Below are 14,873 nucleotides of genomic sequence, written 5' to 3'. Positions count from 1 at the left end.
GTGCATTTACCTTGTCACTTGGAGGAGGACGAACCCGTCGACGTTGGCGCGGTGACGGCGGCGGATCGGTGAGGGAGTAGTGGCGGCGGAGCTTCCCGTCGGCTCTGCACTAACCCTAATCGGTGGGTCGTCTGGTGGGGCGAGTGGCAGCTCAGGGCAACCTCGTTCCGTGTGCCACTGGCCCCCACCACTCTATATAGTGCAGGCGACAGGGGCCCACCAACCAGCGAACGGTTGGGCGCCCCCGATCAGGGCGCGGTCGAGGTCAAGGGGTCGTTCCAGAGCCGTTGGGCTCTGGTGCGGTGGAGATCAATCCTAACATCAGCATTTCTCAATAACAATCTCATCTCACCCATCAAAGTTATCTTAACAATAAAGAGGGTCACCCAAATAAGTAAACTATACTTACCATGAAATATTTACAAGCATAATTTGGAGATTGGCTCTTCAATTTGGCATGCATTAGAGTAACTCTACCTATTCTCGAATCAAGTACTGTCAGAATGTTTTTCTCAACAAATTTTGCAGAAAAATCATCGTTGGAACAAGTTTAATTCTTTGGACACCCTGAAAATCCTGGCACGCACATTTGTTTAGAGCATACATGCATATAAAAAATACATATCGTAAGTTTGATTACATACCATCAGAAAAACATAACAGCGTGAAGCTTACAGATCAGAACAAAGGCTCAATATTAAAGGGGGAGAGCGCAAATTAACATCGACGGCAACCATGGCACGAGCCAGGCAAGGCGAGAGCCCGTCGGCCCTGTGTGCCACACACAGCAAACTGCAAACACACCATCATAGATCACAAACGCGCACGTACGGCGCACAGATTAGCAAATAAGTACACAAGAAATCAAAAGGGTACAGGGTAGCAAGCAAGCGATCGACCGCTTATTGTAGCATGGAGCATAGGTGGATGAAGTTAACAAGCGCTGAATATAGTCTAGTAGGCGACGATCCTGAGCCCGAGGCTCTTCTGCGCGTAGTCGATGAGGCCGTCGACCTCGCTGTCGTCGATGCAGCCGTCGCCGTTCGCGTCGGCGTAGTCGATGCCCCGCTTGCTCTTGTACCCCGAGAAGCGCGTCCGGATGGTGCGCATCGCGCACCGCAGCTCCTCGCGGTTGATCCGGCCGTCGTGGTTCACGTCGAACCGCCGGAGCCATTCCTTGAACTCGTCCACGGTCATGTCCCCGTCCAGCGACCGCGTCGCCATCTGATTCCTGATCGCCATCTCAACCTTGCAGAGAGCTACCTTGACCTTTGTCCGATCACTCGATGAGCAGGTGTATGTATCTGAATGTGCAGCAGCCTGTTCAGCCGTATAGCTCTTATATAGGCACGGCCTGCACCATTTACACGACAGAAATGGTTGCGTACTCCTCCAGGTTACATATGTTTATGTCGGTTGCGGCCTACAGCATAGCTTATTTATCACGCGGTATAGATTCTACATATCTTTGATAGATAGGTTGTCGAATCACAGTTCGACATGTAAATGGCGCTGCTTTGATTGGGCCATCTATGCTCTCGTTGAGAGGAGCAAGAATCTGCACCAAGTGGCTCGAGAGAAAAAAAGGAAGTTGAACAAAAGGCTGATATGCATTTCGGTGATTGATGTGGAGTGAAGAATCGTGCAAAGCTACGCTGGCTAAGCACTGCCACCCAATGTGGGAATATGCAAAGGGGCAATCCCTGCATCGAATTTCTACAATGGAAAGTCGGGCAGGATAGGCTTTTCAAAGATGGAACAAGATGCCAACTTGCCAAGGTCAGGCCTGAATTATTATTGTACACGCCTGTAGAATTCTCCAATCCTATCTAAGTGTGTTCCTTTTTTCTCGTGATGCAGGAGAAATACCGAGTCCAGTTTCGTTGTATTCATTCTTGTTGCTTTTTTTTGGGGGCGGCATTGATTCTTGTTGCTACCTAAGTTAAATTAGTGTTCACTCAAGTCGTATACCGATCGATTGCATTGTGATTCCATTTCGAAAAAAAAGTGGGGCTGAGAGTGAGAAAAATATGACATCATGTAACTCAATCGACTAGGAATTAGCCACACCCTTATAATCAGGTAAATTTTGAAGTGCTACAAAAAACACGGGTGGCGGATCCAAATCATTTTGCTAGGGTGAGGCAAACCTAACTTCAGGTGGTCCTTATTTTTCTAGACCCTGACTAGACATCCATCGACCATGCTAGTCACTCACAAAAAGGAAGAAAAATTATATTCTATTACATGTGTAGGTGCTATGTCGATATACTCCCTCCCTCTAAAGGGTAAGGTACACTCTTTTGGCATGTTTTTACTAAGTCCAATTCAAGGACTTTAAAGGTTACACATGTAATAAGTTTTGTGGACTTAGTATATAGAGAATGTATGATGTAACGATTGATGTTACTAACAAGTAAAAATCAAGGACGCCAGAGAATATGACTAACTTTTACTTGATTAGGGACATCAATCGTTACATCTTCTTCAAGATCTAAGTCATCTGAAGTTTTTTTTTTTTGACCGTTGTACCGTAGGGGAAGCCCTACGGTGTAATTTTATATTAATTGAAAAGAAAATAAAGTGAATCCAGAGTTACATCTCAAGGTGGAAGGAAATGAAAAAGTAACATATATCTATACAAAGACGGAAGCTACCCAATCAACCAGAGGTTGAACCAAGGCTGGTTTAACTCTAAACTGATGCAACATAAGATCACTTTGAACCCTGACCCTCAGCGCCCAAAGGATGGCATATAAGTCATCTCAAGTTGCATATATATAAATATCTTTCGGTGTTCATTACACAAGGAAACATGTTTCCTTTTCTTTAAAAAAATGTTTCTTGAAAAAGGAGTTTGTGAGGAGGGACCTTGGCTGTGCAATACTTTTCATCCTGTGTTTCTTGAAAAAAGGAGCTTCTGTGGAGGGGCCATGGCTGTACAATCCTTCATTTCTTCCTTTACACCGCACTTACCTTTGCTCCGTTGGGCATCCGCAAGCCCACCGTAGCCTAGCTTCATCCGGTTGTTGACCAAACACGGGGCAAGATGTGGGGTGTCCCTATTCATCGCTCGCGTGCGTGCGGGGTTAGCGCACACACCCAGTGCTCCCTTGTCCGCTCACGTTGGCTTTCCTGGTGGGCTAGCCCAGGAAAGGCTTCCTCTCCCATTTTTTCAATATATTTCATTTTCGTTTTAAGTTTTTTTTAAAATATATCAGATTTTGAAAACTTTGGATTTTTAAGCAAAAAAATTGCTTAGATCGGAAAATGTTCAGAACTAAAAATTGTTCAAATTAAAAATTCTTAAATTCGAAAAATGTCCATTAACTGAAGAAAAAAATAACTTTTAAAATGTTCAAAATTACAAAAATGTTGCATTACAAAAAGTTCAGAAAAAATGTTTAAATCACAAAATTGTTTAAAATTGAAAAATGTTAAGATTTTTCAAGTTTGAAAATTTTAAAGATTTTTCAAGTTTGAAAAATGTCCAGATCTGAAAAATATTCAATTTTACAAAAAGTTCAACTCTAAAAAATTCCTAAAACCCGACGGGAAGAAACTGAAAAAAACAGAGGAAAAACCTAGAAGAGACCGCTCTGAAATGAACCTAATTTTATTTTAGAAAAACTGCTATACGGGAAGTAACGGACAACCACCTAATGGGTCGGCCAGAAATGCAATAACGGGCCGGCGTAGCATATTAACGCGCCTACTTAAGGCGACAAATAGGGTTTGCCCAAGATAAGCTCACGGAAGATGATGGAAGGCCTCTTCGTTGGCTACAAGTGGCCCTCTAGATTTGGTTAAGTCCACGCTCACAGCACTTTCAGCAACGAAAATGAAGATATCATTGTGTGCAAAACATAGAAAAGATATCAAAGGAGGCCACCGCCTCGTACAAAACTAGAAACGGCTGGCAAACATGTGACTTAATTTGCTGAGTGCATTGAAAAACAATCAGAAAATAAAAACACTCAGGGTACTTATGGCTTGGCTAGTGATTTTTGAAACAGCACTTGGTGAACAACAGGCACTCGGCAACGTTCCGGAGACATGTCCATTTTAACCGTGGTTGACAATGGACGGGTGACACACTCCGCAACAAAGTAAAATAAAATACTATGGACATATATATTTGGATTTTGAAGAGAAAACTTTCAATTTAGTTTATTTTCTTCAATAAAAACAATTATTACACTTTTCTAATAGGGGAAAATGAGATATTACCTAAAATTGGGCAGAAACTCAAAAAACAAAATTTGCTATGGAGCCATATTTTAGGTACTTGAGCTGAGGAGAAATAGAAGAGTTCAATATACAAATTTATAATGGTACTTGCTTGATGACAATATGCCCATTTTTATTTTTAAGTGGCAAGAAATGGTTTATAAAGAAAATGCAATAAGTATGGTGCAAAATGGCACCTCTACAATTTTCACACATATTAAGTAGACCATAATAGATGGCCAATTCCCAAGTATTGTGAACTTCCTCAATTTCAAGCTACTTTGGTCCACTTAAATAAATTTCGGCTGATTTCCTGAAGGAAACTCAAATTTGAAGAACAAGTGTGTTCCAGTTTTCTCCTAAATTTTCCAAAAATTATTTTAGGATACCTACGTAGGATTCTATGCAATAGACATGGAGGGACAATTTCATCGGTGACGTTGATTCCATTTTCGAAATTTTCAAAGAAAATGTCAAAGTGCAATGATTTGGCATGGATTCCTTTTATGTGTAAGAGTTGCTACAAAAAAATTATAAACATTTGTTATGACATATTTTGTTAAAAAAATTCACAAATGCACTATCATGTATGAACTTGAGCCAAATGGCCATGGCCGTGGCCATATCCAGGGCATAGTTCATGGTAATGTGACCATGCATGTTTGGCACCGAGGTTCATCTTTATATGAAAAGAGTAGTGTCAAAATTGTTTTCCAACTTTTATTTACAATTTTTAAAAAATATTTGCTATGTGTGAATGTTCGTCAAGCGGGTGGAGAGAATATGGTGCAAAATGGCGCCTCTCCAATTTTCACACAAACTAAAACATATTGGATGGCCAATCACAAATTATTATGCATTTCTCAATTTCTTTATATTTTCTTCCATTTAGATGAATTTTGGCAGACTTGATAAAAGTAATTCTAATTTGAACTATAGGTGTATTCTACTTTGCTCCTAAAATTTTCCAAAAATCCTTTTAAGGTACCCAGTAGGATTGTATGACATATCCATATAGGGTGTTGAAATTTTCAGGCCCTTGCTATGAATGGTTTCACCAACAATTTTTGACCTTTAAAAAAAATCAAAAAAATAATAATTTTTTTAAAATGCAATCATTTGGCATGGGCTCATTCTATGAATAGTTTCTCTAATGATTTTGACATTGTTTAATATTTGGCAAAAACGTGCATCTTCGCATGCCGAACAATGGTGCATGTAATGAGGCTAACATAATTATCTTTCCTAAAATTGTGGTGTGGAAGATCGCAATCAAGATGAGGTGCATGTGAAGCCTTGTTTGATGTTAAGAATGTAGTGGGAGGTCCAGTAGTTGATGCAACATAATACAAAATGGTTGTTGGTAGTCTAAAGTATCTCATGAATACTAAACCAACCTAGGCTATTGTACTTGTATTGTGAGTAGCCACATGTAGGCGCCCATAAATTTAGCACACGAGTATAGTAAACCATATATTTTAAATGAACCACAAACTTCTAAGGCTGGTGCCAATGCACCACTCCACTCTAGCTTGCCACGTCAGCTTTTTTCTTCACTCTCACCCCACTCTCACCCCACGGTGCCAATGCACAGGCTATAGTGTCAGCTCTCACTTCTCTTTCCTCCACGTCAGCTTTTCTCTCTCCTCGACATCAGCATTTCTTTTTCAGATTACAACAATATAAATAATGCAAGGAAATTATTTTATTGAACTAAAATTGTTACCGATTACATCATAAAAAAATTACATAAAAATTTGAAAAGATTACATAAAAATTTGAAAAAATTACATAATCTAGGCATTAGTCCACACATGCTCAATCAAATCATGCTGGAGCTGTGTATACATCGGTGACTCCCTCATTTCGTTGTCCATCTGAATCCTGGCTTCTAGGCTTGGTGGTGCATGGTGGTGTATTGCAGGGCCGACATTTGAATCAACTGTCTCATAGATGTTGTCCAAATTTGTACCACGCTCATCGTCGATGATCATGTTGTGCAGAATGACGCATGCACGCATGATCAACCCAAGAGTACGCCTCGAGTAGGAGCGTCCCGGAACTGCTAGAATGTTGAACCTAGCCTTCAGCACTCCAAAGGCACACTCGACATCTTTGCGCCAAGCTGATTGAGCAGCAGTGAACACTCGATGCTTTTCACTTTGTGGAAGAGTAACACCTTTCATGAACACCGGCCAGGAGGGGTAGATGCCGTCGGCAAGGTAGTAACCATAGTGGTACTCGTGTCCATTCACCGTGAAGTTCACTACGGGTGCTTCTCCCCTAAGCATATCAGTGAACAACGGCGACTGGTTGAGTACATTGATGTCGTTGTTGGACCCGGCCACTCCAAAAAAGGCATGCCAGATCCAACGATCATACGACGCAACGGCTTCTAAGATTATGGTAGGGTATTTGATGTCTCCCCTTGTGAATTGACCAGCATGAGCCACTGGGCAGTTCCTCCACTTCCAATGCATGCAATCGATGCTCCCTAACATGTCCGGAAAGCCACGCTCCTTGGCTTTCGCTAACAGACGCTGAGTATCCTCCACATTTGGGCGACGGCAAAACGTCTCCCCGTAACACTCAATGATGCATTCACATAATCTATCTAGACAATCTGATGAAGTTTGTCTAGCTAACTTAAGCCACTCATCTATCGTATCTGCAGCGGCTCCATAAGCTAACAGACGCAAAGCCGCAGTACACTTTTGTAGGGGAGAAAAACCAGCACGGTTGAGAGCATCAACTCTTTGGGTGAAATACGGAGAGTATTCACCCAATCTATCCACAATGCGCAGAAAAAGGGATCGCCTCATCCGATACCTTCGCCGAAAGTAGCTCGGAGGATAATTGCAGTCGTCGGCGAAGTAGTCCTCGAAGAGCCAATCGTGGGCACCCAAACGATCACGCCTGATGAACTCTCGGCGGCGTCGCCGTCTTGGCACCGCCTCCTTGTTGAGCATCTCCTCCTCATACTCCGCCTGGAACTGCTCGATCATATCACCCTCCATTCCGTCGCTCGAACTGCTGCTAGACGAAGACATGGCGTTGAGAGAAGTGGAAATGGAGAGTGGAGCTGATGAAGTGAGGTGTGGAATGAGTGAAACCATATGGGGGTATTTATAGGGGGTGGGGATGAAATTTTGCCGTTTTTGAAACCCAACGGCTAGCTGACATGGACGAATCAGATCGCGCCACGTCAGCTAGCCGTTACACTCTCTCGCCCGCTCTCGCCCGCCTCTCGCCCGCATCTTGCCCGCAAGTCGCCTCTCTCTCGCCCGCCTCTCGCCACCCTCTCGCCCCCAGCGCTCTCGCCCCGCCCCGCCAACGCTGCCGCCCCACTCTAGCCCGCCTCTCGCCTCCCTCTCGCCCCCAGCGCGGGCGGTAGCTGGGCGGTAGCGGGCGATAGCGCCGGGCACCGGGCGCCCACGCCAGCGCCCCGCGCTATCGTCTCGCCCCTCTCTCGCCCCGTCGCCGGCGATAGCGCCCCCACTACAGCCCGCGTTGGCACCAGCCTAATGTGTGTATTCAAGGGGCAAAGAGGGAGAGGTCAAATTGCACAGGTGTTGGGCTGAGTGTATTGCAGCATCAACTGTAGCATGTGAAAGAATTTGGCTAGAGATCGAGACTCCATGTTGGTGATCATGTGAGCCAAGATCCAAGAAGTGTGGTGCTTAACATTTTAAAAAATCTAATATCTCTCTACATAAGAATCGAATGCATCATGATAGGAGTAAGGACATTGATATGAGATATCACTATATCAGAAAGTGTGTGAAAGAAGGAAAGATCTAAGTCAATTATGTTTGCAACCAATTATCGACTTACATGTCGCCTAACCTAGTATTTGTCTTGATTGAAGTGTTTGGAGGTGCAAGGAAGTATCGGAATCCAGGTGGCTATGAACTATGCACATAGTGCTTGGGAGGGTAATTGTTGGGTTTAAGCATCATGGCAAGTTGTGTTCAGTACAAACACCACCAAAGTCCATCTACATATACATAAAACCTAGTGCATAAATCAACAAAATCAAGGCATGCATGGCACATGCGTGTTGCATCCAACATGTGTCCCATATTTTTTCTCTGTGTATCCTCTTTCATAAAATCGTCAAAATCCTAGTGCATAAATCAACAAAATCCAAGGCATGCATGGGCACATGCGTGTTGCATCCAACACGTGTCCCATATTTTTTTCTCTGTGTATCCTCTTTCATAAAATCTACCTGCTGGCCATTAGTTTTCATCCAAAAAGATGGGCCTATCTCCATTATACACAATTAGGTGATAAAGAATCTAATTAACACGAGGCATGCTATTTGATGCCTCAAAGGCACCTAAATTAATTAGCATTTCCAGATTATTTGACCAGATATATATATATATATATATATATATATATATATATATATATATATATATATATATATATATATATATATATATATATAATGGTTATTTTGACCAATCCTTTTCCAAACAATAGAAATACTGGTCAAAATGGCATCAGAAAGAGATGAAAGGAGTCGGAAAGAAACATGACAATGATAAGTGTCCAAGTCCGTCGTTGTTTGCCTTGTCATCGTCATAGTTATAAATATGAAAAGTAATCTACCTTTGACCGCAAATAACCATGCCTCATGGACCAACATTTGTGTAGCATGCGCTCTATGAGCTACAAATAGCACATCACATTGACAAAAACCATAAAAACCATATTGAGCCCCAGATGTACATTCCACGTGCATGAGTATCATATTGTTACAACTATATAGAAAAACGGTCATTAATTACGGTAAAAGGAGATGAAAGAGAGATGAAAAAAGAGGAAAGCAAGTAGCTTGTCATTATCCTGGTTTCTTTTCCGAGGATTGTCATCATCGTAGTGTGATAATCTATACCCTATATAAAAGTTAAACAAGTTGTGCATCTAATAGCGATTTGAGCACTGTAGATAGAAGAATTATCCATCCGTTCCTCCTATCTTTGTGCGACACGTTGGTTTCATTTGTACGGCTGGTCGTTTGGGTGAATTGATTGTTTTCCGTTTTCCTTTTATTTGCTTGGGTGGCTTACCGGATACCGGTTGCTACGCTATTTTCCTTCCTTGTACTTACAAAAGAAGAGTTGTTACTTCCTCTTCCTGAATTAATTAACGCGGCACAAGTGTATCCCTAAGCTGCGTCAATTAACTTAGGCCGAAGGGAGTACTGTGAACTTTGAGAGTTTGCGCTATATAAGTTTTTTTTTTCGATGACGGGATATACTTGGCTATATATGGACATCTTAGTTAGAGCCGTGCTTTCATGTTGTAGGTACAGATTTGCATAGCCATGTTTTTTCCTTACATTTTCCGAGAACTTCAAGGAATCAAGGTGCGTGCACAAATGGTGGGGTCTTGTAAATCCAGACGCGACTTACATTTTTCAGTCAGTTCGGAGAAAGTATACTGTACATTCACACAAGGAAAAGGGAAAATGATAATTTCTATGCAGCTGCATGAAACTCTTACTAAACGGTTTGATAGCGAGCAGTAGCAACACTAGCCAGTCATGCAACTGCGCAAGCCATGCACCTACTAGGCTACTATATAATTCAGCGCACGGCTTCAGTTGTAGTGGAAAAGAAGCAAAACTACAGAACATACTAATTTTCGCATCTGAGATGACCTTATTCTCGTTACATGAGTCATCCCGTGCACGCGGCACGTACGTAGGCAGTACGTAGAACTCTGTTCTCCTAACATGCGACGATCCGGACGCCGAGGTTCCTCCTCGCGAACTCGACGAGGCCGTCGATCTCGCTGTCGTCGATGTATCCGTCGCCGTCGGTGTCGGCGTAGCTGATGCCGCGCCTGGCCCGCCGCCCCGTGAACCGCACACGCAGCACCCGCATCGCGCGCCGCAGCTCGTCGCGGCTGATGCGCCCGTCCCCGTCCGCGTCGAACCCCCGGAGCCACTCCTTGAACTCGGCCGCCGTCATGGCGCCGTCGTCGTCGTCGACGGCTCGCTGCAGGCTCATCCTGGCGGGCCTCACGAAGCACAGGTGTAACGCCATTGGACCAAAGAGATTAATACAAGTTTGTGAGAGACCTGAACGTGCTAACGTCGTGTGCCTAGTCACTTGGCCTGTTTGGCAGGTTAACCGTTGTGTGTGAGTGGATGAAAACATGCTATCCTGGCTGCTCTTATATATGCACAGCGCAGCTCCACGAATCCGTGAAAAGAATGCACATGGAGCGATATGCAGAGATATATGCATCCCTATCCAATGCCATCGCCCGTGTAACTAGATCTGCTCTCTGTGCTCGAATAGATTCGATGGACCCATCTGTGTCCGAATCCTGAAGTCTATTAATATTAGTAATTCTGATTAAAACACAGACAGTTTACAGTTACATTACATTGTGCCCATTGCTACATTGACAGCTGAGTTGTTTAGCATTCGACTAGCTCTAATGATATCGTTGTAATCATTGGATTTGGATGCAGACAGACAGATAACCATCACGAGTTCAGTGGAACGAAAAATATAAATATACAACGAAATACATCGGCTAGATCATAACTGAAGCTTTGAACGAATGAAAGAATCTGCTGCACGTGGACTGAGCAGGAAACGGCTACGTACCGGTGCGTCTGAGTAGGCAACGACATTGGATAGATCAGAATCGTGCAAAGCAACGCAAATAATGCCGGCACATTATATGCGAATCTGCAAGGTGACGCTGCACACAAGAAAATCTGACCTGATAATAACCACTCAAAAGATGGAACTGGATTCCTGGACTAGGCCTGCAGGCCGGCTGCAGTATCGTTACGTATCGAATATTCCTCAGTGGTATATTGTTTCTTGCAAGTGCTTCATGGTTAAACAGAAGTTAATTCCGGAGAATAAACTATGGACTCTTTGGATTGCCGGAATTTCAGTATGAATTTGTGTAGGATTCCGGCCAGTTCTTTGAATTATTTACAAATTCTCTTTGGATCAAAGAAAATGGTGCCACCGAAATTTCCATGGATTTGTTTCATATGCCTCAATACCTACACGGTGGCGGAGCTGGTATAGAAGTGTTGGGTTCAGTTGAACTCAACGAATTTCATGAAATCTTCACTAATCTGCTCTTTAACTTGTCTCATTAGTAGATGATTATCACATAACCAGTAGAGCTGAACCCAATGATCTTTTCGTCCAGCTTCGCCCCTGTACCTACAGGAACTTCAACATCCACTACAAAAGCAAAAATTACTCATTTGTGTAGGATCGAGGCACACTCTCTGTTTTACTACGTTCAGTGCAAACAACTATTCTTATTACCATGCAAAAGATGGGATTGGATTCTTGGAATAGGCCTGCAGTATCATTTAAAAAAATCATAAGGAAACCATGTTGATAGGAGGACTAGCAAACGGAAACCATAAGGAAACCATGTTGATGGGGTTGAAACATGAAATCCTACATAGACCCCATAAAATTCATACGGTCCAAAGAGGGTCTTAATCTATGGAAATAACTTTTCTGTGGTCATGAAGCACTTGGAACAAAGAACATATCACTGAACTATGTTGATAGGAGGACTAGCAAACGGAAACCATAAGGAAACCATAAACGTAGACCGAGCTACATTTAGCTCATTTAAAAAAACAAAAATGAAATTAAGTTTCAAAAAATCTGAAAATAAATATAGATGTACACAATGTTGATTTTAACAAAAAAAATTAAGTTAAAAATAAATCAGCTCGGAATGCATTATATTAGGGGTTGTGCAAAAATAACAAGATCAGACAATCTGATTTTTACATTTTTGTACAACCCTGAATATAATGTATTTCAAACAGACATTTTTCAGCTTGGTAGAACACAAGAATGTCTACATCTGAATTTATTTTCAGATTTTCTTAAAACTTTAAATGCCATTTTTTCAAAAAAAAAAATCTACATGTAGGTGAGGCTAAAACATCCACACTCAATTAGTAAATGCTTTCCAAGATAAAGAATAGAAGCACTTGAGATAAAAGGAGGACTAGTACTTTCTAAGATAAAATAGAAGCACTAAAGAGGAGGTGTTGTTTTGGCTGATAGGTGGATATGAACCTTGAAAGAGCAAGGTCTATACCTCGTGTTTTATGTGTTTGATAAAAAAAACACTTGAATGAATTTAATCGTGTGCATAGATTGTCTTTGATAGATTTGCAGGTGCACGGTGCCCTTGCTGAACACTTCATGATCAGAAGACTCAAGCGTAGCTTATAGGTTTTCTGGTTTTGTGTGTGTCGCAAGGTGACGTGGTTGGAGAGGGAAAGAGAAAACTGCAGAATCTGCCTGACCGATACCAGGAGCGGTAGTACCGCTACCCTACTGGTACCGCTCTGATGTACCACTCTGGGACTTGCACGTGAAAAGACCCACAGAGTGGGTTAGGTACCGTAACTCAAGTTACGGCACTACCGCTCCAGTACCGCCGAGGTACCGGATGGAGTCCGGGGCTCGCAGAGGCCATGGCGGTACCGTCAGCGGTACCGCCAGCGGTACTACCGCTTCGAGCCCACGTGGCGAATCTGTGGTCTGATTTCAAACCTAGAGCGGTACTACTCCTTGCCCAAGCGGTAGTACCGGTTGTGCGAGATCTGCACAAAACGGGCGGATTTGGAGGAGCCTATAAAAGGGCCCCTTCTTCCCCAGCTCGATTTCATCTCTTCTCCTTCTCTCTCCTCCATTGTTGTTGAGCTCAAACTTTGAGTATCTCCCCACCTACCCAACCAATCTTGCCCAAACTTTGTGGAGTGGTGGAGGAGGCCCCGATCTATAGTTCTACCAAGAGAGAATTCACCAATACTAGCTAGTCCTTAGTGGATCTTGGAGTTAGGGTTCCTATGGTGGGATCTTGGAGGAATTGCTCCTATGGAGGCTAGCTTGGAGTTGTGCTAGCCGCATAGGGTGTTGGGAGCCTCCGGTGTTTGTGGAGCTCGCCCCAACCTTGTGAAGAAACCGCCGCCTCGACCAGCTACTTAGTGGAGAAGGGGAAGCTCCTTCGTGGGGCTTTCTCGAGGAATAAGGTGAGGCCTTCCTTCGTGGTGTGACCGTCTAGCCTTTGTGGCTAGCACCTCCTCAACGCAGACGTACTCCCTTTTGTGGGAGGAACTGCGGGAAACAAACCCGCGTCCCCCGGTTGTCCCGCTCCCTAACTTTACTATCTTGCTTGGTTCCTTTGCTTGTTGCACTAGCCTAGGATCATACTAGGAACATCCCTGTCACCAAAGCTATCACCTTTACTTCCACATCGCATAAAAACTGAAAAAGACATAAAAATTGTGTAGCGTCCATTCACCCCCCCCCCCCCCTCTTGTTCGGTATGATCCATTCAAACCTATTATGAAAAATACATAAAAATTAAATGTCAGAAAAACCAAAAAAAATAAGCATGTACGGACATCCTATCGTTCTATGTTCGTACACAAGTTTTCGGGGGAATGGAACATTTTATGTGGCATCAGCAAACAAAACAAGAAAAAAAATTGAAAAAGAAGACTGTGAGGCAAAAAGCCCCACAACAATTTATTACCAACCTCAAACCATATGTACAAGCATAGAGAAAAAAGAGAAAGAGAACAAAACCCTATACCTGTACAAACTAACATAAAAAACTTTAAGGTCTTACTGCAAGCTGCCTATCCAGGCTAAAAGAGAATTAAGATGCTTTTTCTTTATCCTGTGCTCAAGCAAGGATATACCATCGACAGTGCCTAGATCCGGCAAGCCCGGGTGGCCCACAGACGGTGATGAGGCATGTGGCCCATCGGGCGGCCCAGTTGCTGTTGATCATGAAGGAAGAAGTCCAGCCCAGGATCAGTAAGCCGGATCCGTACCGACATAGGAGTAACCCGGATCCATGGAGGCCCATGATCAACCCGGATCCAGTACGATGTATATGGAAGGCGGATCCGTGACGTGCACGGCAAGATATTGTACCGTAGCTAGGCTGTCTGTAATCCGGCTAGGACTCTCCATGTAAACCCTAGATCCGTGTGCCTTTATAAGCCGGATCCCGGGAGCCCTAGAGGCACAACCACAACTCATTGTAACAACGCGAAAGCGCCCAGATAATTCCAGACAAGCAGCAGTAGGCCCTGTCATCGTGCAGGTGTTCCGAAGCTGGGTAACTCGCGTACCACCGTCCCGTGTGCACTCCGCCCTATGGCCCCTACTTCTTCTCCCCCTCATGAGGATCCCTCCTCCGAGGTACCGTCGATTAGGCAACGACAGTTGGCGCCCACCGTGGGGCCTGTGGCGTCTGGAGGCCGGAACCGGGAGGGTTCCACCATGGGAAGCTACGACGACACCATCGCTGTGGGGCGCGTCCTTTACGCCGGGAATCTGCCGATCGTCCCTCCGGATGAGTGTTGGATTCCGGCTAGGACAAACCCCGTCAAGCTCTCCATCGTCCCAGTTGGCGGCATACACATCTTCATCGGGGAAACCGTCGATTCCGACGGAAACCCACTGGTAAGTAACGCAGACGCGACCGCCGCAGAGCTGGACGCTGTCGCGAAGATCCGATCTGAGATGCAGGAGCTTCCCAAGGAAGATTCCGCCTTAGATCTGGAAATTTCAAAGCCCACCCAATCCGCCCCTGTGCAG

General features: G+C 43.9%; 2 protein-coding genes across 2 annotated transcripts; both read right to left on the bottom strand.

Annotated features, from left to right (window-relative positions):
* Positions 1–676: 676 nt before the first annotated feature.
* LOC127301849 (calmodulin-like protein 5) lies at positions 677–1,360 on the bottom strand. Its single transcript, XM_051332128.2, has one exon. It carries the CDS (start codon positions 1,240–1,242, stop codon positions 955–957), a length of 288 nt encoding a protein of 95 aa, XP_051188088.1. The 5' UTR covers positions 1,243–1,360; the 3' UTR covers positions 677–954.
* Positions 1,361–9,554: 8,194 nt separating this feature from the next.
* On the bottom strand, positions 9,555–10,383 carry LOC127298209 (polcalcin Ole e 3). Its single transcript, XM_051328129.2, has one exon. The coding sequence runs from the start codon at positions 10,290–10,292 to the stop codon at positions 9,975–9,977; it is 318 nt and encodes a 105-aa protein (XP_051184089.1). The 5' UTR covers positions 10,293–10,383; the 3' UTR covers positions 9,555–9,974.
* Positions 10,384–14,873: the final 4,490 nt, after the last annotated feature.

The sequence above is a fragment of the Lolium perenne genome, chromosome 5 (genome assembly GCF_019359855.2).
Source record: "Lolium perenne isolate Kyuss_39 chromosome 5, Kyuss_2.0, whole genome shotgun sequence".
NCBI lineage: Eukaryota > Viridiplantae > Streptophyta > Magnoliopsida > Poales > Poaceae > Lolium > Lolium perenne.
This window is presented reverse-complemented; position numbering and strand designations above follow the sequence as displayed.

Excerpts from the sequence above, each read along its gene's own strand:
- LOC127301849 (XM_051332128.2), bottom strand. The coding sequence starts at position 1,242 with ATGGCGATCAGGAATCAGATGGCGACGCGGTCGCTGGACGGGGACATG.
- LOC127298209 (XM_051328129.2), bottom strand. The coding sequence starts at position 10,292 with ATGGCGTTACACCTGTGCTTCGTGAGGCCCGCCAGGATGAGCCTGCAG.